At 42.5% G+C, this 27,695-nt stretch overlaps 1 protein-coding gene across 1 annotated transcript; it reads right to left on the bottom strand.

Moving 5' to 3' along the window:
- Positions 1 to 1,413: 1,413 nt before the first annotated feature.
- On the bottom strand, positions 1,414 to 26,004 carry ZNF76 (zinc finger protein 76). The gene is made up of 13 exons (XM_056844821.1): positions 25,960 to 26,004; positions 20,917 to 21,054; positions 18,680 to 18,760; positions 16,894 to 16,971; positions 15,196 to 15,398; positions 10,677 to 10,793; positions 8,857 to 8,932; positions 6,849 to 6,974; positions 5,399 to 5,578; positions 4,633 to 4,863; positions 4,305 to 4,426; positions 3,371 to 3,517; positions 1,414 to 1,518 (listed from the first exon to the last, which is right to left on the bottom strand). Exons 2-13 carry the CDS (start codon positions 21,014 to 21,016, stop codon positions 1,414 to 1,416), a joined length of 1,566 nt encoding a protein of 521 aa, XP_056700799.1. The 5' UTR covers positions 21,017 to 21,054; positions 25,960 to 26,004.
- Positions 26,005 to 27,695: the final 1,691 nt, after the last annotated feature.

Below are 27,695 nucleotides of genomic sequence, written 5' to 3'. Positions count from 1 at the left end.
TACTAGTCATGCTGCATACCTATTCTCTCTAGTATCAGAGGAGCATGCCTATTATTTGGGGTGCGGTGGAACACAGGCAGGATGGTGCTGCTGCACTCGTCTTGTTAGTGGCTTCCTAGAGGCACCTGGTTGGCCACTGTGTGAACAGACTTCTGGACTTGATGGGCCTTGGTCTGATCCAGCAGGGCCTTTCTTATGTTATGTTAATATTGGTGCTGTATAAGTAAAACCGCCTGCTGCATTCTGAACAAATAGTAGCCTCCAGATAATCTGCAAAGGCAGCTTCAAGTACAGCATGTTACAGTAGTCTACTTGGGATGTCACTAAAGCCTGATTATTGTGGTTCTCCAAGGAAACAGCACAGGGGGCAAACCAACCTAAGCAGGTGAAAGGCACTCCTACCCACAGGCTCCTACCTGTCCCTTCAGTTCTAATAGGGTCCCAACATAATCACAAATTCCTGCACAGTAAGGATCTGTATTAGAAGCTGGATTATGTCTGATTGTTCACAACTGCATAACTTCTCGCTGCAGTGCAGTACAACAGAAGTGGACACAGGTCACAGTGGTTCACCTCCCAAGCTGTCAGAAACAAAACATACTCCACGTTCAAACTTTTATTAAACACACATTGGAGCCTTCTATCATCTGTATCAAACACTGAAGGAACCAAACATGTTATAAAAGCTATTATGTTTTAAGATCTCTCTCTGTCCATGAGGGATAATTTAGTCTATAGCACTGTTGCCGGGAATCAACCTTGATGTGGGGGTGGGGAGATGAGTAAAATGCAGCCTTCACGCTAAGATTCAGCCATCCCCCAGCATCTTGAAACTGCCACATGAAACCCGATGGGAGGAAATGCCATCCCTGTGAGAGGGTGCTTTATTGCTTCCATGTTGCTTTTTCCTACTCCACGGGTCGCAGGAAGAGAAGAGAGGACCCGGCCAGCTCCTTCCTAGGGAACCAAGCACTAAAAACTCTAGTAGAGACCCTGCATTGCTCAGAGACGCTTGCGGCTGAACTTGTAAGTAAGCCTACGCAGGGCATTTCTTGAAGGCTTTTTTATTCCTAAGGAACAAGATGAGAAATACAAGGGTATTGAATTGATACCCGGAGTAATGGGATGGATGCTACACAGGGGTGGCTTTCTTAAAGAGTCTATTAAAGCATGTTGCATTGGGGAGACCAACTGAAAAGCAAGGTCTCTTCGATGGTCCATGACGTTTCATCTGTTGGCTCTTGTTGTCTACCCCACATGTTGGACAGACAGACTTCAGCAATGATCCAGGGCCTGGTGCAGGTGCTGACAGAGTACCCATCATCTGGATTCCAAATCTGAAGGGCTGACTCCTCCACGTGGCTATGCTGCTGCCCCTGCAGAGAGCTCCTTTCTCCTGCATGGAATGTGGTCTCAGCATCCATCATTCAAGGCGGCTGTTGTAAGCGTGGTGAACTCCTGCTGAATTGCCGCGGTTGTCATGCTGACGGCATCTTCCAGGCTCTGCTGTTCTTTCAGCTGAAAGGGAAGAAACAGAACATCACTCTCCCAAACCTGAAGAGCAGCTACAACTTGACAGCATTGGGAAAGACTAATAGCCTAGGTGGGGAGGGAGGCAAGTATTTATTTAAAACATTTTATGCTGCCTTTCCATCTGATCAGGGCCCACAAGACAGCGAACATAATAAACGTTAAAACACTGAAGCGGTTAAAGCACTTGTGAGTAACACTGGTGAGCTCTAGGACGCTGCCATGTTTTGCTCTGACAACTGGAGCTGAGCCAAACCCTGTGGTGGAGGGAGATGCTGCACCTTCCTTACAAGGAAAGACTAGGGAGTTTGGGGCTTCTCAGTTTAAACAACTAAGGGGAGACACAACAGAGGATTGTAAAAATATGCTCGGTACAGAGAACTGGAGAACAATAACTCTCCCATCCCCCTACAATGCTAGAATTCAAGGGAGGGCACCCAACAAAACCAACAGGCAACAGATTCAGGAGAGACAAAAAGAGAGCACTGCTTCAGACACTGCATGATTAACTTGTGGAACTCACTGTCACAGGATGTACAGTTTCTATTTTAAAACTGTTCTTTCTGTTCCTGCTAAAAATGCATGCAACCAAGCAGATCTGGCGATGTGCCAACGTCACTGAAAGCCTTGGTTCCATTTGCCTCCACTGGGGCAGCATGCAGGCAGGTCTTATTGGCTGTGTAACAGCAATTTCATAACAGAAAATTGTGCTGATTCAGAAACTGGCTACGGCTATACGCAAAGGGGTAAGTATTGGAGGACACTGCAGCCCTGCCGGGAGCCTTCCTTTCATGCTGAAAATACTAAATGTCAAACATTCAGCTCATCCTCAAGGAAAACCTGCCTGACGGCTTGTGAGCCGGCTGAAAGAGTCTTAGGCATGGTAAGAAGGTAAGGAAAATTTTCCAGGCAAAATTATTTTAAACCAAACTTTAGATGCAAAGTTAGCAATCAGTGGCTTGGTTGAGATAAAACCTTTTTTTCCCCCAGAGGGCAATGGTTGCTGTCCAAAGGAGCTGTCAATGCTTGGAAGAAAACTAAGAAGAAGCAGAAGTAACTGAAGGAGGAAGTGAAGGCATCCTGGTGAAGTGATGTAGAAATGAAACAATCTTGTGGTTGGGGAAAATAGGTGACCAAATGAAAGGTGGACTTAAGGAAAAAAGCTAGAAATAGTGTCAAAACCACACTACTCCAGTTATGCTTACTAGGAACAATGGCTTAAAGCTACTGGTTAGCCACTGTGTGAAACAGGAGATTGAGTTATGTAAACCACTGGTTTGATCAGCAGGTCTCTTCTTATGTTTGTATTTATCCATCCATCCTTATCCCATTGCTCCTTCACAGGGTGTGGACGTAACTCTTTCCTCCTTGTTCTCGCAATAATGCTCTGAAGTTATGTGTGGCCCTGCTTCTCGGCCAAGTGGAGATTGCTCCACACATGCACTGGTTCTGTGATCCATGCACCAACAAAAAAGCCGCTTTTTTACTTGGTGATCACGCACTACAAGCTGGGAATTCTTAAAAGAATATTCATTTAACTTTGTTTATAGTCCACTTTTCTTGCTGCAATTCAAGGCAGTTCCAAAAACAGTTCCAAAACAATGCAATAAAAGCTGTAATATACCTTTTTTTCCCCAGACACACATGGAACTAAGAGAAGAAGGCTGCTAACCTCAAACACCTAGTCTGAGCATTCTGCTCTCCTGCTGCGGGTATTTAAAGCCAAGGTATGGCCAAGGTGAGAACTGAAGGGCATCTGAAAGAATCACAGCACCATAACTAGCTACACTGAAAAAGGTGCTTCCCCAGAATACCCGAGATATTTTGAAGCAACCTATACCAGATGTATCTTGGTCTTATTGGCGCTGATCACAATCACAGAGTTTGTGCCTGCTCGTGAAATCGCTTCATGGGGCATGGTGCCAGCTTCTGTTACCATGGTAATACCACTGCCAAATGCCTGTAGGTCTTCATGGGATAGACTGGCCTGAGAAAAGCCGGCAACAAGCAAACAGGACAAGTCATTCCCTGCTCCTTTCTTAAATGCAAGCCCATCATTAATGCCAGGTATTGCGCTAAAGGCACATTTCAATGTTGAACATGGGGAATAAAGTCACGTGACACAGGCATGTTCTTCACCCGAATCCACTATGCATATTCAAAGACCTTTCATGCCTCCTCACGTCACCGCAAATATGATGCTTTTCCAATAGAGTCAGTTTACAAATTCAGCTGCCAGTCATCACACATACAGTAGTATATGAGCATATGTGAACCAGACTCCGAGCAGGGGAGAGGAAGAGCGTAATCCCAGGTTCTAGTCCCAGTAAGTGCTTTGGATGCTGCACAACTACGGCAGGGGCAAGGCTCACTTGCAAACTGACATGATCAGAAGGTTGACTGGGATTATAAAATGTCCAAACATTTCCGTGAGCGTCTTGTTCATACAGAAGCGGTGCTAAAGCCTGCATATCCAAGCTCCAAATGCCACAGGATCCTGAGCCTATGATGTGTGCCAGCATGTAAGTATTTAGGAGCGGGGCCTAAAAATTGCTATGCAAGTCTAAAGAATCCAATCATACTTATGTTATCATTGCAAAATGATGAGTGGAGGCAGATATACTGGTACAGTTTTAGGGCTAGGATGCTTTCCAAGTAAATATTACAATTAAAATCATTTTATCAGATCTGCCCTGAGTCTAACAGCCTCCCCTCAAAACTGCCACCTCTCTGGATTGTTCCTCAAGTCTGGAAGCCCCCACCATTCTTCATACCTGCTCTGTTCCATCTTGAGACACATCCTCCACTGGTGTAGACTTGCTATCTTCACCCTCTTCATTTTTCACCTTCAGAAGAGCAACATGCTGCCATTTCAAAGGGTTCTTAACAGCAGTATCTGGGCAAACAAGGAAAGGAGATTCAGTGCAGAAGGGGTGTTCATCAAATGGCCTTACGTGTGTTTAACTCTCTGAAGGTAAGCCGGACGGTCAAGAGGGAAAACAGAAGGATTAGGCAACACAGGGCTGCATAGTGAAGAGTTGGGAAGCTGCAGACCCCTGACCGTGAGGCTTCTCTTCATGCTTGAGTCTCGTTTCGGCTCACCTTTCATCTGTTGTTCGTAGAGGGCCTGTTCACTCTCCTCTGTAGCTTCCAGTTCCCCGTGTGTGGTACGCTTGTGCATGGCCAATGTAGAGATCTGCCGATAGGTTTTGCCACAAGTACTGCAAGTGTATGGCTTGCAATGTGTGTGGACCACATGATGCTTGTAGAGGCTAGAATATTCTGTGAAGCGTTTCCCACAGCCCGGTACCATGCACGCATATGGCTTCTCTCCTGGGACAGAACAAGATGCATGCACAGAGAAACAGTACACATGAACCCATTAACCTGATTTATACTGAATCAGGCCCTTGGTCCATCTAAGTCAGTATTGTCTACTCAGACTGGCAGCAGCTCTCCTGGGTCTCAGGTGGAGGTCTTTCACATCACCTACTCGCCTAGTCCCTTTAACTGGAAATGACAGGGATTGAACCTGGGACCTTCTGTGTGCCAAGCAGATGCTCTGCCACTGAGCTACAGCCCCTCCCATAGTACTCTTGCTTCATGGCATAAACAGAGTGCTTTAAGCGGGCAGGGAGAGAAATTTCTAGATCTGCTTCAACAGTTACATTGCAAATTCAGTCCATCTTTGCTCTTCCCAAGGCTGCTTCAGTTTAGTAAGCCCAGTGGGATTTGCTTCCAAACCAATTCCGCAGGCCTGGCTACGAGCCGTCTACAAAGCCGACCAGCCAAGTGCAATCAACAAAGTATATGACACAACCAGAGACTACTGTTCAAGAAAACCAAGCACCTGCATGCCCAAATTTACCTGTATGGATCCTCATGTGGTTCTTGTAGTTTGTGGCACTGGTGAACCCTCTCCCACAGTTGGGCTCCGGACATGTATATGGCCGCTCACCAGTGTGTGTCCGGATGTGGACCTTGCGTATATTGGAGGTGGTGAAAGAGCGGCCACAGCCTTCGAAAGGGCAGCTGAATGGACGTTCGCCTTCAACAGAGGGAACAGACAGAGGTCATCCCTAGTCAGTAAGAGTACTGGAAGTTCAGGACAGATTTCACTCTTTTCTTCAAGACCAGAGTGACACTAGGTGTATGAAAGCTATGTTGGCACTGACACAGGCAAGCTTTTTTCCATCTCCATTACAGCCAATACATAATTTCATGAGGCCAATGAAGGTAAATAAAATGGCATTATACAAATGAACCTAATATTAGCAAGGCAGTTTAGAAGACCAAAATATTCCAATCAGATGGCTGCAACCTGAACAGTACCCCATTTTCAGTTCTAACAGGATTCACAAGATCCTCAATCTGAATATTTTAAAAGAAGGGTCAGAAAGTATTAATCCATCATGGCCATATTTTAAAAACTCATCAGCAGACCTCATCCAAAAACCTATTTATACTTGCCTACACAGGGATTGGTAGATGCCTATTACTAGAGCACAATCTCAGCTTGAACCTGTGTGGAATAGATTTCAGAGTGTGCTTGGACATTCTTTGCGTTGGTTACTTTACACTAGGGTTCTTTTAAAATTATTTTTCCTGATGACTGGAAGTACACATCTGGCTCATGAACCTGAATGTCTCCATTCTGACTAACGTTTGAGGTGGACAATAGTAATTTTCTCCTTATGTCAGAAATGTGGGAGCATAAATACTAATAAATAGATGGTTAACAATATTTGAAAACCCTGCTTACTGACTTTCTTGACCACACGACTGAAATTGTCTGTGATACCTGTACAGAAAGTAAAAAATTACATTATGATGGCATGTATCCCTCAGGACATCACAGCTTCCCCAACTACATGAAACTGTGCCATATGTTTTCATTGGGAAAAACCCCCCAGCTCTCTAACCCTCCTGGCCACAGACGAAGTTGTTTTTTTTTTTTTTTTTAAGTGAGTGTTGCTCAACAAATTTTGGGTTTGAGCAGAGCAAAGGCTTTTGTGCCAGCAGAACTCCATCCCTGTTACTCCTCGGTGCTTGTTCCCTGGCCTCCCCTCCTCTTTTGATCTCTAGCAAATGTGTCTTTGACAGACCACATAAAAACATAAATACTGTATTAAATTACTTCTGCATGCATTTACACAGTTTATTCTAAGTACGAACATGAGTTTTTATGACATAGAAGCTGGAAAAGTTGTGTAATTATTTTTTTGCCTGTTGTGTAATATTTGACTACGTTGTTTTTCTTTTACCACTGTAGTTTCTGGCTAGCTCTGAATTAGAGCAATTAGCCCCAGGGGACACACCTGTGTGTGTCCGGATATGTTTTTGCAGATCTCCAGAAGTCTTGAAGGCTTTGTGGCACACGTCCTCTGGGCATTTGTATGGCTTCTCACCTGTATGGATTCTCACATGGTTCTTCAGGCTATATCCTGCGAGATAAAAGGGTGTGTGAGATCAGAACCAGTGTAGTGGTGCAGTGACAGAATGCAGCAAACTGATCATTATAGGATTCCCTGCAAACCAGAAAGCTTGGAATGCTTAGGTCACCAGAAGCCCCATCTTTAAGATTGCTTATTTTATTATCTTTCCAAGTTAAATCACTGCAGGTCTGTTATTTCCAAGTTAAATAACTTCAGGTCTGGGTAATTCCACAAAAGGAGTTGAATCCAAAGGTAATTTTCTGAAAAAAAAATCCAGAAATGTTGAGGCCACAGGAAAAAAGACACCCCCCCCCCCAACTGGAGACTTAATATTAAATCATAGATAAATAAAGTTTGGGAACTCGCCAGATCATCTAAAGTAACTAAACTGGTTAAGCTAAGATATGGAAGGGCCAATTGGGCCTATATTTCTAAGAGCTGTAAATCCATTTTTTGATTTTGGGGAAAGAAACATTTCGATGCTGATATGTATTTAATTGTGCAAAATTTTTATATGGTCTAAAGTGTTAAATGGAATGCCACATGTAAGTTATCTTGAAGTTGCTGGGTGAACATGGAGTAGTGATTCTGGTATTTCTAGTCAAGATTATATCTACTAATTTGGCTCAAAGAATTAATAATTGAGAGATAAAAGTAACTGTTCAGTAATTATGATTATGTATTTTTATAGTCTGCTTATACCATTGATTATTGAAGATATATTCATTTACTTATAGTCCATTTGTCCCACTTGATATATTACAAAATATGTAATCTTGTTTGACTCTTTCAGACCTGTAAATTATATGTAGTGTAAATTATATGTAAGGAAAATATTTAAAAGGGGGGGGGGGAGAATGTAAATTTTGGGGGAAATTTAAATATATGCAATGCTTTCCCCCTAGCTAAACTAAACATTTACTGCTTTAGCCACATAAAATGCATCATTTATAACTTAGCATATAACATTAAACCATTTGTCATATTTATGGAATTTTAAAATATAAATGTCTTATTTTTCTATAAGAAAACTTCCAAGTATACCTAATACTAGAGAAAGAGCTGCAAACTGTGGCACCCTTTGCTACCATAGCATGTGTATCATTAATTTTTGCCATCTGAGAGGTAGGAAAAAATAAAAGTTGGAAGATATAAAAGAAATTCTGTAGTAAAGAACATGTATTGTTTGCACAGAAACTCACAGAATCACAGTAGGTAGGACTGTCAGCATATCTGGATATTAATCTAAACTTTGTAACACTGAAAATACCGAACTCTTAAATAATATATTACCTTTAAGCACATTATACCACATAAATTGTTGTCAAAATTATTTACATTTAAACAAAAAACTTCTTGAAAATGTTTTCTATGTCTACAGTATAAGTCTATTTTTCCTGTGGTCCCTCAAACTTTCCACATTTTTCACTGGGAAAATTGAGGACGCTCTGAGACTGTTCTCATCCAGTAAGTTTGGAATGAGTGAAATACTTTGTCAGATAAGGCTTTACTCTTTTCTAAATGAGATAATATTTCATAGAAGTTGCCTGTCATTGTTGCCCCAAATTTTCCTTTGGAATTTTTTTTAAGTCTGGGGGAAAGGGGGGGAAACCCCACCCCCCAAGTTTTCCTTCTCTCCCCATCCCCGAATCATCACTGCTCTAGGCATCATTCATTTCTGCCAGGGGAAAGGGCATTTGCACTCTGACCCTCCTGCTGTAGCCCACTAAGTTCCCTGAAATGCTGCCCCCAGGGGATGCGGACCCTTGGGAACAGGGTGGAAACTGGCAAAAATCTTCTTTCCTACTGTTGGTGGAAAACAACCTTTGGATTCAACCCTTTCCTTTTTCTTAGTATGTTAGCGTCACAGCAAATATCCTGTAAATATTACCTGTAGCAAAGGCTTTCCCACAGCTTGAGAAGCCACATCTGTATGGCCGAACACCTGTATGAACCCGCTCATGCACCTATATGAAACAAAAGATGAAGCCAAAACTCAGATGAACAGAATGAGGCAGCTCCACTTTGCAATGCAGAGGAGAGAATATGTTAACTCCTGAACGCTCCCACTTCTTCACCGTCTCTGATCACATGCCTTCAATGGTAGCCCAATAAGGTGTTCTTTTGTTGAAAAAAAAACTTGCTGAGGTACATTACAGTCTAATAGGACAATGTTTAAGGTTTGTACAGACCAAGATTTAAGAGGTGCATTGTACTCTCCAAGCAATATTTTATATACTAGTTCTCAACAAATAAAATCCAACATGACTTACTTTTGTATATCTGATGTGTCCCTTCACCGTCAACACTAAGGGAAGAGCTACACATTACACATGGCAAAAGGTTATTTAGTTTAATGTATCCCACGTTGTGACAACATTCTGATGTGCATTTCCTTGCCTCTACTCATCATCATGGTTATCACTCCTATGTGAAGGGAAATGCACACTAAATATGACAACAGGACATGGGAAAGTGGAATTACATAGTACCAAGGGTGGGGGTTAGCTCAATACAGGGCTACTATATGGAGGTGTAGACTTGTGTTCTCTGTCACATGCAGTTCCATCCTTTATTCTTTAGCATGTTTATTAAAGAGCTGCTGAGTATCACAATGAACTCACTGAAGATAATAACGATATTTATATGCACCACTTTGCATTAGAAGGTAGCTCCCTAAGTGTTTTACAAACACTTAAATCCATCACAAAGACGTAAAATAAGCTGCTACGGATACATGGGGATTTATGCATATGGTGAGAAAAGGGTGATATAACTTCATGTTTATTTTATTTTAATTGCATTTTGCTTTGCTCTTAGCTAGTTCTACTTGCCTCATACATTTTAACAAAGCCAGCTGCCAAATCTTTATAGGCTGTACAATCAATATTCTAACAACTGCAAAGATGTGCAGTCCTATTTTTCTACACACTGAAAAAAATTTCAAATAATGCAACGTTTGACTGGTATGATATTTTAAAAAATCATGCTATATTCTCACCTTATGCCATCTGATTACATTGTGGTGTACCCACTGTGGTGTAGTGGTTAAGAGTGGTGGTTTGGAGCGGTGGACTCTGATCTGGAGAACCGGGTTTGATTCCCCACTCCTCCACATTAATGGTGGACACTAATCTGGTGAACTGGGTTGGTTTCCCCACTCCTATACATGAAGCCAGTTGGGTGACCTTGGGCTAGTCACAGCTCTCTTAGAGCTCTCTTAGCCCTACCTACCTCACAGGGTGTCTGTTGTGGGGAGGGGAAGGGAAGGAGATTGTAAACCAGTCTGATTCTTCCTTAAGTTGTAGAGAAAGTCGGCATATTAAAAAAAACAACCCAAAACCAACATTGTTTTTATATTATATAATGCACCTTGAGCCTCAGCAAGAAAGGTGGGCTATAAATGAAGTAAATAAATAAATCTTGCTGTTCAATTTGAATGTCCCTAGTATCCTCTAATACACACCACCTAGGAAACCAGTGGTAACTTCAGGGAACCCTCCATAGTTCTGCAGAAGGCCCCCAAGCTACCTTTTCTCTGAAGTCAGGAGAAAGGTCCCAGCATCGCTGTGCCCAGGCAACTCTTTTCTGCAATGTTCATGCGCTGCCAGCCCCCCACCCCCAGAAAACAATAGCAGAGCTTTCAGCTTTCTGTATGGCAGCATTAACAAACTAAATGTAGCTGAAGACTTGGGAGATGTGAGAGCTTACCCTCAAATGGTGAGCTGTGCTATAGAGGCGGCCACAACCTTTGTACCCACAACGATAGTCTCTACTGGCAACCAGTGGCCCCTTCCCATTGGTCTGCACTTCTTCCTCCTGGAAGCCCTGTGAAGCAACACCAGGAAATTAAACCTGAAGGAACCCTGCAAAATTCAGAAAACTCTTCACGAAAAATAAACTGCATGACAGCCCACAATCTCTACCACCAGCAGAGGAGTGACATTGCTAACAAAAAGCAGAACTGGAGTCAGGAGTCTGGGATTGTATTTGCAAACACATTTTATCATTTCCAAGTATAATTACCATATTCCGTGCACATTACTATATTCTGTGCATAATTACCATATTCCGTGCATTACCATATTTGCCCTGGTCATTTTCATAACCACTGTGTGATGTAGGTCCCTGTTATTTTATTGCTGGGAAACATGGCACAATGACTTGCCTACGGCCATTCTTAGTTGGTGGGAGTCTCCTGGGTTCAAGATCAACAATTTATGCACCAATCTCCTACACAGTCATAGGTAATTAGCCACAATTTTACATAAAAGTGCCTATTATTTAGCAAAAAAAAAAAAAATCAAAAATCAAAAAGACCTGAACTGACATACCATTTATCCACATCAGCTAAGAATTTTGATATTTCACTTTGCAGAAGCATTGAGTACTTCTGTGTAAACATTTTTTAAAGTGTTCATTACTTAATGAATGCTACATTACAGTCTGGAGGAAGGCAGCATGGTATAGCCCAATCTCGTCAGATCTCAGAAGCTAAGCAGGGTCAGTTCTGGTTAGTATTTGGATGGGAGACCACCAAGGAATGCCAGGGTTGCTATGCAGAGGAAGGCACTGGCAAACCACCTCTGTAGGTCTCCTGCCTTGAAAACCCCATAAGGGGTAGCCATATGTCAGCTGCAACTTGACAGCACTTTACACACACATACACTACAGTCTCACAGAATCTCATTTCAGCCATACAAAATGCAACTGGACTTTGAGAGGCTAGTGAAGTCTTACAAGCTTCATCCTCATCAACACATGAACACATATGAAACTGCCTTACATTGAACTGGACCAGTGATCTATCAAGGTCAGTATTGTCTACTCAGACTGACAAAGGCTCTCCAGGGTCTCAGGAAGAGGTCTTTCACATCACCTACTACCTGGGATTGTACCTGGGATCTTCTGCATGCCAAGCAGATGCTCTACCTCTGAGCCATGGCCCCTCCTCAACATGCTGACAATTAACAATTCAGTCCACTTACTTTCAGGTTGGATTGGCATGCCTGAGATTATCCAAAACCAAAATCTACAAACTACAAAAGGCCATGAAAAAAGCAAACACATGAACCAACATGGTCTACTAGACAGGATGTCAGAAGGCAACTAAATTCAATATCTGCTCAGCATAGAGTCACTTCTCAGCTCAAGTTGCTGATCTGTAAAATGGGAATAACAGTGGCCTACCTCAGCAGGCTGTTGAAAAGATAAAAATCTCAGCAAAATAAAAAAATACCCTGAGGACAAGGCAGAATATTCACATAATTAAAAGGTCAGGATATTAGCTAAATTTTATAGAAGATTAGATAAACACCAGTGGTTAAAAAAAAAAGGATTCTCTTTGTTTACATAATCCCAAATGTAATTCACAACCAACAAGTCAATTTTCTCAAGAGCTAAGGAATTGGAATTGTATCATTGTGAAGTATAAACCTGTGAAAGAACACTGAAGGACTCATGGGTCTGAAAGCGGCAAGTGCTAGTCATTCCTTCTTCCACACACCCCTGCAAACACAGACGTTTTAATAGTTCCAGTAGAGAAAGGTTTTTATGCAGGTTGCAAACAACAGACCTGGTATCTTTCTGCAAACTGCCATTTGCCACACAGATGCAGTATGCTGCTGCAGATCAGTGAAGGCTTTGCCTGAGTCACGTTACACTGGCAAAGCTGGCTCTACTTCAACTTGTGGTGACAACAAAGAGCATTTGGTCTATACCTTTCATTGTAGAAATGTTCAGCTTCTATAAAAGAGCCTGAGCTGCAAACTTGGAAGTCTGTGGTTCAAGCTGTACCTCACCCCTCCCAATCAGCAATATTTGACCAACCTTGCATAGCTATTGTAAGGATTACTAATATAATGCATGTTAACTGCTTTGTTGCCCTGAGCTGGATGGCCCAGTCTAGCCTGATCTCGTCAGATCTCAGAAGCTAAGCAGGGTCAGCCCTGGTTAGTATTTGGATGGGAGACCACCAAGGAATACCAGGGTTGCTGTGCAGAGGAAGGCACTGGCAAACTACCTCTGTTAGTCTCTTGCCTTGAAAACCCCAAAAGGGGTCACCATAGGTTGGTTGCGACTTGACGGCACTTTACACACACACAACTGCTTTGTCTATTCTGAAGTGCCATGTAAATGCTGAATAGTATTTTCAGGAAGGCTACAGGTACAACAGCATCCAGTGCTTGATAAAATGACCACTGTAAGTAAGACGGAGTATCATCAGTTAAGTTCAAAATTCAATATTGCTGCAGTAGCGCCATGTTGCAACATATGGAAATATTACAGGCTTAACACACTTCATGCTTGAGAAAAATACAGAAGTCTGCCTTAGTCACCATTTATCTATAAATCATTTCTTTTGGTTTGGTTCCTGGGTGAACCAGGAGTACTGCTATTATGGACCCAGACACTATGAACAGTACTCTTTTCTAAATATTGAGTTGCTTGTGTTTAGGCAACCAGCTGAGAGCACTGGGGAAAGAAAGGAAGACATTTATTAGCACACTCCACTATTAGGGTTGCCAACCTCCAAGTGGCTGGAGAAAAAAGGCACTTGGTACTGGCGGGAAGTCGGGAGAAAATAAGTACCAAACAATGTAAATGCAAGCTCAGTTTAGTGCAGTTAGAAAAGTGTGCAAACAAACAAACAAACAACAGACACAACCAATGAACAAGATAAATGCGTAGCTCTCTAGGAGTCTTCAAAGTGTCTTAAGTATTGTTAAGCAAGTCCCAAAGGCTTCGTGCAAACAAGGTTCATAAGGAAGACGACGAGAAAGAACGGATTGTGAAACGCAGTCGGGATTAACTTTAACGTTTTCACCGCCGCGTCAGCGGCTTCATCAGCACACCGTTCAATTATCGGGAGACAAGGCTCCTTAAAACAGGGTTTACAAAATCTCAGCAGAATTCTAACAGAGCTGTGAGGCTGCTCCATTCGAAGCTGGAGATCTGCTATTACAACTGATCTCTAGGCGACAGAAATTATTCCCCCTGGAGAAAATGGCTGCTTTGGCAATTGGACTCTATGGCATTGAATCCCTCCCCTCTCCAAACCCCACCTCCTCAGACTCCACACCCAGAATCTCCAGGTGTTTCCCAACCCAGAGCTGGCAACCCTGTCCACTATGCTACAATACAAAAGATTAGAAAGTAAAAAGTTCTGGATCCACCATCACTTTCAAAATAAAACACAAAAGCAATTAATCCAAACTTAAATGGTATATTACTTCTCATAGTTCTTCACACAATACACAGCAGGACTACATTGAACTCAAATAGCACGCAGACTAGTTGAGAGTCCTAGGCCTTGACCTAGCTCAGTATATGTATCATCTAACCAATGGCCTTAAGACAAAAAAACTGTATCTCAGTGATAGCAACATTTAAGAATATCCATACAGGAAAGTGACTTAACTTTTACACCACTCCCTTTTTAAACATTTTATTTACAAAATTCATATGCCAGATCTGCTCCAGGCAGTTCACGGCTAACAATACAACTAATAAAAACAAGTCTATAAAAACAAATCACGCCAATAAAACAAGGCAAGTCAATAAAATAAAAACAAGTCCATAAAAACAAGCCAGAGCACAAAAGAACATAAAACGAACAGAGCAGTCTGAAGTGATATTGATAAAACAGTCCTCAGGATAGGAGCAGGACATAAAACTGCTAAAAAAGCTTGAATCCCTTAGTCAAGGGCCTGAGTTAAGAGAAATGTTTTGGCTTGGCCTAAAGAAAAGTAAAGTAGGCACCAGGTGAGCCTCAAGGGGGAAGGCATTGCAAAAATGAAATATCGCCACCAAAAAAAGCCCTGTCTGGTCATCACTCACTTTATCTCTGACGGTAAGGTCACAGATAGAACAGCTTGTGAAGAGTCTCTTAACTGGCAGGCTGGACCATTCTTCCTTTGAAGCTGTTACACAGGGGAATCAGGAACAGTGATTATTTAAATCCCACTATGGTTTATTTATTTACTTTATTTATATCCCACCTTTCCAGTGAGGACCCAAAGTGGCTTATATCGTTCTCCTCTCTTCTATTTCATCCTCACAACAACCCTGTGAGGTAGGTTTGGCTGAGAGTGTCTTACTAGCTCAGCCGGATGTTCGAACCTGGGTCTCCCAGATTCTAGGCTGACACTCTAACCACTACACCACACTGGTTTAGAAGTAAGACTGCTCTCAAGGACCAACAGGCAATGAAGAAGCAGTGAAGCCTCACCTGAGTTGCATACTCCTTAAGGACAGTAATGGTATTGAGATCAAAGGCAACATTTTTCTCCTCTACAGCCAATCCCTCCAGCCGCACATCTGCTTGCACTGCCAGAATGGTGCCACTTGTGGGCAAGGAAACAGGACGGTGTATGAAGGCTGTGGATCCATCTTCCAGCTGGATCACTTCCAGGGTGTTGGGGTCATAACCCTCTGGAGGGGACCACAAACACTGTAGTAGCACATGTCAGCTCTAATTGCTACTTATCTACCTCTTGACCATTTAAGCGCTGGTAAGAGATGAAGAGTTAAGAGCATCAATGGCAGAATCTTAACTGCAGTTAAAAATTCAGCCTTTGTATACTACTGGACTACCATTCCTAATTTGCGGCTAACAGATTTCAGCATGAAACACATCAGTCCTTCTCTCTATACACAGAGGCAGCAGGGCAGAAGGCCCACACACAGAGGGTAACCAGCAGCCAAAAAGAGCCTCAGCTTTCCCAGCCCTGAAAGACAGGCAGGACAGAGGCATCAGCTCCCACCCTTACCCCCACCAGCCCAATGACAGTAGTGGGAACAGAGCCCAGAGGGGACACCTATGTGAACCCCATCCCCAGGAATGAAGACCACTGTTAAAGCTAGGATAAGCCAAAGACCTAAAAACCAAGGCAAATGTAATGAGTTCAGTTAACATTTTTGCACAAATGGAATCTTGCATGAGAAATATGATGTGTGGATCAGGTAGCTCATATCGGCTCCTGAAGAAACCACCAATGGTCTGCTAGAGTCCAGCTGAGACAGTCCCTCCCACATCTTCCCCAAGCCAATTAAAAACTTATGTGATCAGAGGATAAGGCAAGAGAAATGATGACCAGGGCAGGGACTCATCAGCTCCAGAGGATCACCAAAAGCCTGAGAGAATTCTACTTTTTTATTGTGCTATTCCTTTTTTATTTGTTTTAAATATTTGGCACTGTAAGCCACTTCGAATGCTGTGGCAGAGGGATAGTATACAAATGCAACAAACAATTGCATACATATATAAAAGGGTCCATATGATGATTCCATCCACCCCTTGAGACATGAGGAAGCTGTGCTGTTCTGTTCTTTCCAGAGGAGGTGAGTGACAGATTTTTTTGCTTGGGATACCATATGCCTCATGGCTATGTGATACGATACTGACAGAGCGTCTTTGCTATAAGTTAATCATCATGGCTTTGAGCCAGGGTGGCACAGCACATCTCCCTTCAAAGATGTGAAACATTTCACTCAGATATGGAGCCAATTACTGGGGGGGGGTCTCCCTTTCTGGAGGGGGGGTGTCTCCCTTTCTAGAGGAGGGTGAACAGACATCTGCCAGGGATGCTTTGGATTTCCTGCACGAAGCAAGGGGTTGGAGTAGATGGTATATAGGGGACGTTCCAACTGTAGATTCTCCAACTCTATAATACCCTTGTGTATGGCTAAAACTAAGTTACTGTTGTATTATTGTCAGTCTATGCTATAAACTTGTAAGCTGCTTTGAACATAAAAGAGGTGGGATAAAAATAATTTATGCAAATAAACGTCTAAGGTGGAGATGTAATGTTCTGTGGAAAAACACCCGCACATATACACATTGCTACGATTACATTTCTTAGAGGCCAGCCTCCATATTATTCACCTAATGTAAGCTGTTCAAAAGAAGAAAAAGACTGACCGCTACCTTTGGATGCATGGTGTATAAAAGCCATGGTGCCATCTTCCAATGAAATTGGTTGACTATCTTCAAGCATGATAGACTCTACAGGGCAAATCGCAACACACAAACACAATGAACAAAATTAACCCCTGGTGCCAAGGCAATGTGTTCAGTTTGTTATGCAAAGGAAAGTGAACAAGCCTCCCTAGCTGACCTCTCAGTTTCTCAGTTAAGCTCTCTTGATTTTTGAATGCTCTGCCATGTTAAAGAGATCTCTACATAGCTGGTCCAGCATATCCTTGATACGTTACTTTACTACATGAACGGAAGACTTTACATGGGGGGATGGTGACACATTTATAATATATCACATGCCACCTGCAGTCAGTAGTTCAGTCCAGAATACCTACCTCCCCAAGTTGCAAAGTCTGGAAAATGGTTGTCCAGTCAGATATTTAGGTCGTTTAAAGTTGTGCTGTGGAATTTATCAGACTAAACTGTAGTAAGTTTACACTAGAAACTTTGCCATGCCTCTACAGTTTCTTCATGTGAACTGTTACATATATTCAGCTTTGAGTGAAACTTGAAGAGAATGTGGATAATTTCAGAGAGGCAGCCATGTTATTCTGTTTCAGCACAATAAACCACTTGAAGACTAGCAAAATGTATTCCAGCTTAAGCTTCCATGAATCAGAGCTCACTTCCATCAGATGCATGGGTTGTTTTACCTCTGATGATATCACAGACCTTTCTACCAAGCTTTGTCAATTTTTTTGTCATCCACAACTACTTCAGATTGGGCTACAGCTTGTACTTTCATTTTAATGGCATGGCCGTGAGGCATTAGAACGTAAGAACATAAGAAAGGCCCTGCTGGATCAGACCAAGGCCCATCAAGTCCAGCAGTCTGTTCACACAGTGGCCAACCAGGTGCCTACAGGAAGCCCACAAACAAGATGAGTGCAGCAGCACCATCCTGCCTGTGTTCCACCGCACCCCAAATAATAGGCATCCTCCTCTGATACTAGAGAGAATAGGTATGCAGCATGACTAGTATCCATTCTAACTAATGAATACCCTTTTCCTCCATTGTGTTGCACCACAGTATGCTAAGATGTCCTCAGCTCCTACTCATTAATGCCTCTCCTGCACTTGAGATTCAATGACATTTTCACCATCTGGGCACACGGAAAGGAATCTCTCAATAGATTCCATCAAGACTTCACCAAACGTCACTCCATCTATCTGAGCACTGACCAGCCCACACAACAGATGTATTGTCTGACACCACTGTGCGATGGGCACACAAGCACCCATCAGCTGTATATCTACATGATTCCACCTGTCACCCAGAACATACCAAACAATTAAGCATCTGTTGTCAAGCACTATGTTGCAGCCATATTTCCTCTAAACCCTCAGACAAGGACTTTCACCAGAAGGATTTGCAACTGGCATTCCTGTGATTACAGTACTCACTAAATGAAGTAAAGAAACAGACTGACAAATCTAAACCGGTACCCAGAAGCAGCCTACCAAAGACAGGCAAAGGAGAGACAGACCACCACTGGCTGTCCCTTGGCTGAGGCCCTTCAGCAGCAACAGAGAACGGTGTTGGTTCATCTACTGCTTCCTACCTCACCCCCTAACAGAGACAATGGATGAGCCCACGCTTACTGTTAGCACTGCTGACTGAGGTCTCAGCTGAGCGGCCCCTGCAGTATTGGTTTACCACTGCTCAGCTTGGCTTGCTCTTAGACAGTTTCGGCTTCCCCATGTGCCTCTGCAGCAATTCCTCCTTGAACCTCACCTTTTGGCAAAGTTACTTGTTGGATAAAAGCTGTGGATCCATCCTCAAGTTCAATCATTTGTCCTTCGATTAACTTTTCTTCTGAAAATGTTGAAAAGAAAACGCAGTAAGTACAATGTTGAAAAGCCTTCCAAGCTAAAAAGAAGGAACACTTCGCCAACTGTCAGCAGATGAATCCAATGAAGGACAACAGTTACAAAGTGAAGCGCTTATGTGAAACCCAGTCTTGCAGGTTTAATGAGAAGTCCTACAAAATTCAATGCCAGTGTCTACAAGATTACAGCTTATAATACAAGACAAAAGTGATGGAAAGTGTTTGAAAAAACCAAATAATACATATTTAGATTAGAAATTCAGACTACTTCTACCAGCACATTTGATATCACTATTAAATTAGTAATCAATTATATAGCTGTTTTAAAACAAAATAGTGTGAACATGGAAATAAAAGTTACCTATGGTCTTTTAATTCCTAAACCACAGCATGTTTTTATTCTAGGAAGGTATGCAGCCTTAAAGCTAGACTGTCATGCTTTCATAGCACCTTAAAATTACAAAGCTTTACATTTGCTTTACGTTAAGAACAGCCAAGCTAGATCAGACCAACAGTCCATCTAGCCCAGCATCCTCTTTAACACAATGGCCAACAATGGCTCTTGGAACACCTACAAGCTGGATATAGTGGCCAATGCTTCCTCTTTAAAGCCACCTACCTAAAGTAGTGGCCATTGGTATACCTGGGGCACAGAATTCCACAAGTTAATTACCGACTGAATGAATGATAGTCGTGAAACTACTGCCTATCAACATATGTTTTTAGCAGCACCTTGCCGGCGATTCAAAAACCATCTAGTGATCAAACAAAACTCACAGATCACTTTCACCTTTTGTTCTTTTCCCCAGCACATAATCCAGTATTTTAGCAATATCTCAGTTAGGCAACCATGCAGATTTTAAAAGACATTAAACAAGATGTGGCTTACAGGAGCTCTGTCTTATGGAACACCAGTGGAACGAGGTTTCTATTTTTCACTGTTGAGCAATGCTGTACGGTTCCATGGCGAATTTTGCCTCTTGGTTGTACAACGTCAAATGAAAAGTTAAAACTGAGGCCCAATTCAAACACTGAAGGTAAATCAGGTGCCACTGCATTTCTATTAACAACAGCTGCAAGCATGATTGTGTAGCATGGTGGAAGTGTTTGTTAAACCATTTCCCTATGCACTATTCTCCCAATGTAAATAATTTCTCCCCCTCCTTCCAAAGTAGGGGGAAAGAGGCTGCTGATGGAGGCGATATTTACAACAGAGAAAATAATGCAGGGGAAAGAGTTAATAAAAACCCTGCCTTGGTGCTACAACCCTGATCCAAGCCCCCCTCCCCAACCAGCTGCTATTAACAGAAATGTAAAGAACTAGGAGATCCATCTAGTTTGGATCTGACCCAGTCAGAGTCCTTAAACAGTGTATAAGCAGGGATGTTCTCCTCCTCCATCATTCATCCCAAGTAAAACATTACATGAGCATTCCACATGGAAACCAATGACTGTGAAAGCCTGATTCAGACATTGCCTACCCCTTGATGGGAAGGGGGAAGGGTAAGGGCAGCATACATTGTTTGGCTATATGGACAGTCCCCTGTGTAGAGTGCCTGTGTCACACTTTCCAGTGATAGAAACCTGAAGGAACAGAGGCCTCCTGCTTAAGGGGACTGAATTAACAGGCTCATCTGGTATTAATTTACAGTGCAATCCTATGTAGAGTTACTCCAGTCTAAGCCCATTTAAATGAATACGCTTAGACTGGAGTAACTCTGTTTGCACTGTTGGAAATAAACCATACTAGGCCAACAAGGGTCTAATATATAAATTACTAGTACAGAATGATTAATATTAAATAGATAAAAGCAGGAACAAATGTGTGACATAAGTAGTAAAATATATAGCAGAGATCTTATCTCTGACCAACAAATAAACCTTTTCCAAGTTACCCAGTTCTCTCAAACAAAACAACATTGTGTGTCAGTTTTCTCCTTTGTCTGTTTTTACCTGAGGAAGGCTTTATGCCTAACAAATGCAGTTTTTCCTAGGATAAATTAGCCCAATAATATATTTTGAATAAAGTTATGTTCCCATCATACATTTGCAATCCATTGATCATTACATATATGATCTCTCAATATTTGACTCAATCTCCCTTACTAACTTCAAGAAGCACCACAGCCCCAAAGTGACTCACCGTGGACTTCTTGCTGAACATAAGCTGTTGTCCCATCACAAAGAGTCATTGTCTGCAGTCCCAAGTTCTGCATTTTGCTCTGATGTTGCTCCTCAGACATGAACTCACCACAAAAGGCTTTCCATTTCTGTTATAATACTAAAATACACATGACAATTTATATTTATCTCCTTCCCACTTCTTCTTACCATGAACATAAAACAGGAAGTAGTCCAACTAGAATTTGTTCGGAAGAAATCAGACCAATTCATGGAGGATAAGTCTAAAGGTAAAGTATAACAACAGAACTAATATATAATAGTTGCGTGCGATAAATTAACATAACTATAATGCAGTACAAATAGCAACAAAAATCCATTAAACCAAGCACGTTTCGGCCAATAGGCCTTCCCCAGTGTCATATTTTTTAAAATACACACCATAAAATAAAATTATTCAAATTTAAAAAAACAGCATTTCTGACCAAGCTTTAAAACACACACAAGAAGTAGGGCCAGTTCATTAACTAAATAATCCCCCTTCATTACTGGAATAGATTGGGACTTTCAAGAATCATTTTTCAGTTTGTTGTTATACCTGGTCCAAATATCTCAGTAAGCAAGGTCAGAGTGAATTACTAACATTAATTCCACCTGTTGTTAATGCTGTAGGATGCTGGGAAAGATAGATTTTTGGCCTGATCCTTCAGGGTTCTTCACACATTAATATCACAAGATAAAACAGGAAGCAATCCTAAGAAGGTATAGTTAGAAGTAAGTTCCATTTTATTCAGTGGGGCTTATTCCCAGGAAAGTGTTTTTAGGATTGCAGCCATAGTCATATTTTCCAGCTTTTGGGGTAAGCAAAAAAAGAAAGAAAAAAGCAACTGATGTGTAATCTGCAAAAAGGTCTTTCCCTCTATTTAATTAAATATAATGAAGTGCTGGAATCTCCCCAGTAAAGGATCCAACAGAGCTATGATCCTTTGACCAAACCAACTAGAGTAGCTTACCTTATTGGATTGCTGAGAGTTTCCATTCTTCTGTGGTAAGAACATAAGTGTCACATTGGAGATCAGCAACTCAAAAAGCAGGGAACAAAAATGGATCAGCAGGTGATCCTAAACCCACTCTGTGCTTCATTTTACCTGCAAAAAAAAGGAGTCCAATGTATGCTTCAACTGTCCTGGTGAGACAAGAAGTTACTTCTGCAATGCAAGATGGAACCATGCCTAAAGCTCCAATTACTTTTTCAGATTAGTGTAAATTATTGAAGGGTTCCAGCTAACAAATCAGATCTGGCCCTGGCCCGGCAATTGTTAAGACAACATTCAGATAGCACATCAAGTCAACATTAAACCTGAATTATACAAACCCACCTTGTTCCCAGGCTTGCATACACATCTCATACTTCCTTCCTCACACGGAGCATGATGAAGAAATCTTGCTTTATCTGTAATTCTGGTTACCTGTGCCATACAAATGCAATTTAACTGGAATTAGCCCCCACTCCTCCAAGAGGGGATTCTAAACCAGGGTTCATATAAACTCAGAATTCTGGTTTGGGCTGGAGGAGGGGAAGAGAGAGATTAACTCTAGATAATTACATAGCTGCATTTGTAAGTTGTGAGCAACCACCAGAGTTAATTGTAAACAAGGATTCTGTTCTGTGTGAGATGGACTGGGGGGCAGGGGCAAGGTATGAACCCAGCAACAACGCAGGTTTGTGCACATTTAATTAGCAGGAAATAATGGCGGAATACTGCCTGGTACAGAGTTATAACAATGCTAATGCAGAAGGCGCCCTGACCTGGATAGCCCCAGGCTAGCCTGATCTCAGAAGCCAAGCAGGGTCAGCCGCAGCTAGTACTTGGATGGGAGAGCAGCAAGGAATACCAGGGTCGCTACGCAGAGGAAAGCAATGCCAAACCACCTCTGTTAGTATCTTTCCTTGAAAGCCCTACTGGGTTACCATAAAATGGGTTAAATTTGACAGCACTTTACACACACAGTGCAGAAGGGACATTTGAGTGCCCTTTGGCAGCAGCATCTTCCCCGCCTCCCAAAAGCCATTTCCCTGATATTTCTATCTCATACCACACCTTTTTTCTAAATGGCCATTGATGCCCAGAACCTGTCACTGATCTGGTTTGCCTGTTTAGCTCTTCTTGGGGTGTAGACTATGCCACTGAGAGCTGGTTATTCAACCCAAGTTCAGTTCCCTGTTCTGGGGTCAACTACACATTACCTTTCTTTATAGACGCTTTCCCATGATCTGTGCAGCCACACAGCAGCTTTGGGGTACTGCTTATCACTTTTGTTTTAAAAAAAGGAGAGTCCAAACAGGCGTGGAATGGCACCTTGGGAGGAGGAAGGGCTCCTGCCCCCCAGTACACCAGGGGGGAGGAGATATTATTTTGCAGACAGTAGCAAAATAACTCCAGTGAAGTAGAAAATAACTGGTGGGAGGGGAGGCAGGAATCCTTCCTCTTCTTGCAGTGTTATTTGAATCCCTTTGGGCTTTTTTTTTTAAACAAAAACAAGTGGTTCACTGTAGCTGCTGTGTGGATGCAGGGAGCATGGGGAAATGAGTGTTAACAAGTGAAGGGAGGTAACATGCCCCCCTCTCGGTCTCACTGGGTGACCTCAGGCCAATCACACTCTCTCAGCCTTACCTACCTCACAGAGTTGTAGTTGTGAGAATAAAATGGAGGAGGGGAGAGTGATGTTGTAAGCTGCTTGGGGTCCCCATTGGGGGTAAGGGTCAGTTATAAATATTTAAATAAAATTAAATTAGCTTAATTAAAATGGGGGAAATATTTCAGGGGACACTGCTTTCAGACTGCGACTTAATTTGCATTGATTAGAAGCCTATTTACCTAGCCATTACAAAATGGATACAAACATACAAAATTAAAGGAATTGCTTGATTTAATAAAATCTAGGACTCCTTCAGCCACATAAGCATCTTGGATATCTTCAAGCATTAAACTTGAGAGAACAGTCAGAGAATTTTAATAGCAAAACTCAAAGGGATGAGAGTATAACTAGGGAGAGCGGAGCTCTTCGATACTAAAAAAACAGCAAAGAATTTGGTATACCAGCAGTTATCTAGGCTGTTGGCTATCATTTCAACACACCAGTGGCTGCCTCCCATGTAATTTATGTTATATGCCATAACAAGAAAAATGTTTGTGTATATGTGAATCTCCAACAAATAGTGAAGACAATGGCAGCTCATCACCATTTTTAAGATTCAGAACGGTACAATCCTAGAGAGTTACTCAAGTCTAAGCCCACTCATTTCAATGGACTTTGCACAGGATTGTGTTGCATGAGACTGTTTTCTTCAGATGTACAAATGCTCCCATTAATTAAAAGTATAAAGATGGGACTGAAAATCTTACATGAAATTGTGTTCCGTGGCATTGGACAATTGGTCTGTCTTGCTTAGAGCAGTCTATTCTACTGCTCTCCAATATCTAGGTCAGGGCTTCTCAAATCCCAGGTGACAGGTCACCACGGCACCTAGAATTTTCTTGCCATAAGTCAGAAGGGACTTGACAGCACTTAACACAATAATTTTCCACAATCATTTTATTGTAGCATCTCTCAGCAATTCTCAGTGGAAGCACAAAGGGCACATTAATTCATTTTATACCCATTTGCTTTCTATGCTGGCACCAATTAGATTTTTAAAGCAATAACAGAATTATGAAAAATTGGGAAGAACTTAATTTAGTGTTAGCGTTTAGCTTTTGGGATGCTGGCAGATTAAAAATGAGTCTGGCTCCTAAATTTTGGAGTTGATTCCTAGAGCCAAAGAAAAGTTCTCAAGGCCAGATCTAGGTAAAAAGTTCCAACTGAGATTGGTTTAACAGCAGATGCCAAGGACAGAACCTGGGAATTTCTGCATGTGTGGGCAGAAAACCAGGATGTTCATCAGGAAGACACAAGCTAGGCCAACTGTTTAAAAAGTATGCCATTGCAGGAGTAAACGTAAGGAAGTTATATGGCATCTTCTGCAATTTTCCTTACATTGTAGAACATAGGTCTTCTTTGGATAATAAAGGGATGGGAATCAGGATCATTTTCAGTATACACTACTCTAAACAGTACTCTAAATTGTCTACTATGGCATAAATCTATTTTAGTTTTTTTTTTAAGATCAGGATTTTTTAAAAAAATTGAAACATACTTAAGTTTTAGTTTCGGATAAAAGATTTAATGAAGATAAGAGTGAAGTGGCAGCATTGAGGATGTTACGTCTGAGGGGAAACTCTGCACGACTGGTAGGAACAATGCAATATCTGGATGACGATGTTAAGGAACGATGGCAGCGACTGAAGATACAGAAATCAATCCAGAAGAAGCTTTTATAGTAAATCCCAGAGACAGCACAGGAGGCTCCGTTTAGATGAGGGGGTGCGACAAAAACTAGATGGAGGCCTTTTGCAGGAGCACCGCAAATAAGAGGACCAGGCAGCCTTCCACTAAAAACTCTTTAGGTACTTTTTACTTCCTGGCACGACTCCTGCACTTACAGCAAAGGATGACCTTTCCCCCAGAATATCAGTGCACTGATGGGAAAAAAGATGACACTGCTGTTTCTTCTTCTAGGAGCCCTGCCCCAGCCAGGGAGGAGTGAGCCACGCTAGCTGCCAGCCATCTTTTACACCTGGCACGGCTCCTAAGCTTTCTAACAACTACATAACAGACAGCAATTCAGCAGGTGCAGCTCTTCATCACTACCAGGAAGAATCTGGAGCCCTTGCCAAACACACGGCTGCTGAGACACAGGAGCTCTCGCAGAAAGAAAAAGAAGGGTAATCCTAGCTGTAGGGCACGGGTCTGGGATGCGAGGGAAAAAGTGGGAGTAGTTAGGGAACAACGGGGGGGGGCGGGGTAGTCGGGGTACAAGAAAAGAAATGGGCACCCCCTGAGGGGAAAGTCTCTTTCGCCACCAGAGCGCCAAAGACAAGGTGGGAGGCAGCGGATCCCGGAGAAGGAATCCCTCAGCAACCGAGCAGCGCCGCTCCCCTCACACAAACCCCAACCCACAGACCTGTGGAGGGCCAAGTCCGCCGCCTGACCGCCATGCACCGGGCCTCACCCACAACTCTCCCCCCTCCCTCTCTCTCTCTCTCTCTCTCTCTCCGGCCGCAAACTGTATGATGAACTCTTTATTCAGGCTCCTCGACTGCTGGTCCATTTCCATTCAGATTCCGGGGCTCCGCAGAGCGACTCTCCGCATCCCGGAACAGGAAAACCAGGGTCCTTGTTTCCACGCATGCGCCGCGTTTTTCGGCATGCGCAGCAGGCACAGCGAAGCGTCTGCCCGGAGTTCCGTTTAAACTTTACGGGTGGGACGAAGCCCCGCCTCCCCCCCCGCCCGGGTAGTTCAAACTCAGACCAGAGAAGACGTTGGTCTCCCTCTTCTGGCCGCTGTAGAGAGAAATCAAGGATCAGGAGCTGTATTGACTTGACTTATTTAAAATGTTTCTAGGGCTGCTCTGATACTGAACATCTGAGGACCCAGAATCAGCTCCTGAGTGGCCTTCTTAACGGTGATGCAAGTATCTTCCCTTTCTACAGTCAAGTCTTTATTGCAGAGCAACAACATGAGGCTGCCGGCTGACCATTATTTTGTTCAACTGGTAGCCCGGAATAGTCTTGTGACAGCTGAAAGATTAAAATGTACTACTTTGATGGGCTGAAGCTCCCTTCATTAGAGCATAACCACCATCAGTGGATGGTAGCCCACAGATGATTATGCCTCAATAAATCTGTTGGTCTTTAGGGTGCATCATGGCATAGTAATTTGGAATAAACCGTATGGTGGTTCCCCCCCACCCATTGTAAGGAATGGCTCATTCTGTTATTACATCAGATGATGTTCACCCCGGTCTGTTGCTTTTCCATGTTTCCCTCATCCCTGTCCTATTTCTTTTAAAGTGTTCGTGTATGGCAATTTACTACAGCTCTGGTACAGCTATTGTGGCACTAGTTTCTCTTTCAGCAAGAAGGAGTTTAATGAGATTAGTACTGACTTCAAGAAGCTCCTTTCCTCAAAGCTTTACTTGTACATCCAACTAGTCACAACTTCCTGCTATTATTTGAACGTCTGAACAGCCTGCCTTGGTTTTTGCCCCAGCAGTATCAGGCAATTAACCTGGCCTCTTGCAAGACCTCTCCACAATTATCTAATTTTCTGGGTCAGCTTACATAAGTTTCATTTGCATTTTATTTTCACAACAATCCTGTGAGGTAAGTTAGGCTAAGAGTATGTGACTGGCTCAAGGTCACCCTTTGAGCTTCCATGTTAGAGTGAGGATTCAAACCTGGGCCTCCTAGATCCTAGTCTCTAACCACTATGCAATGCTGGCTTTTATGGGGTGGCTGCTGTTGAACAGTTGCAGCCAGTCCTGGGTATATCATTCCAGTTGTGTGGTAGGAAGTCATATGTGGTTGTGCTGGGCCTGGCCCCAATGAGTCCTCCCTTAAAAGTCAAAAGGGCCTTACCTTTTCCTGAGAGAAACCAAGGCTCAAAGACTGGTAATACTGTTGTGGTTGCCTAGCAACTGTCATCAAGAGCATTTGTTTCTAAAGTTACAGGCATTGCTTCTGTCATTTGGGATGGTTTTAACTCATCAATGTGTTTTTTTAAGATTTCAGATTTTTCTGGAAACCTGAGGCTTTTCTCGGGTACATAGAAACATATGTCTTGTGTCTTTATGGCCCAGTCTCCAGATTCAACTATCTGTATATGGTGCTGTGTTGAGAATCAGATTTGATGATAAT

Source organism: Euleptes europaea, chromosome 2, assembly GCF_029931775.1.
Source record: "Euleptes europaea isolate rEulEur1 chromosome 2, rEulEur1.hap1, whole genome shotgun sequence".
NCBI classification, from domain to species: Eukaryota; Metazoa; Chordata; class Lepidosauria; order Squamata; family Sphaerodactylidae; genus Euleptes; species Euleptes europaea.
Note: the sequence above shows the minus strand (reverse complement) of the source record. Positions and strands in the feature narration are given on the sequence as shown.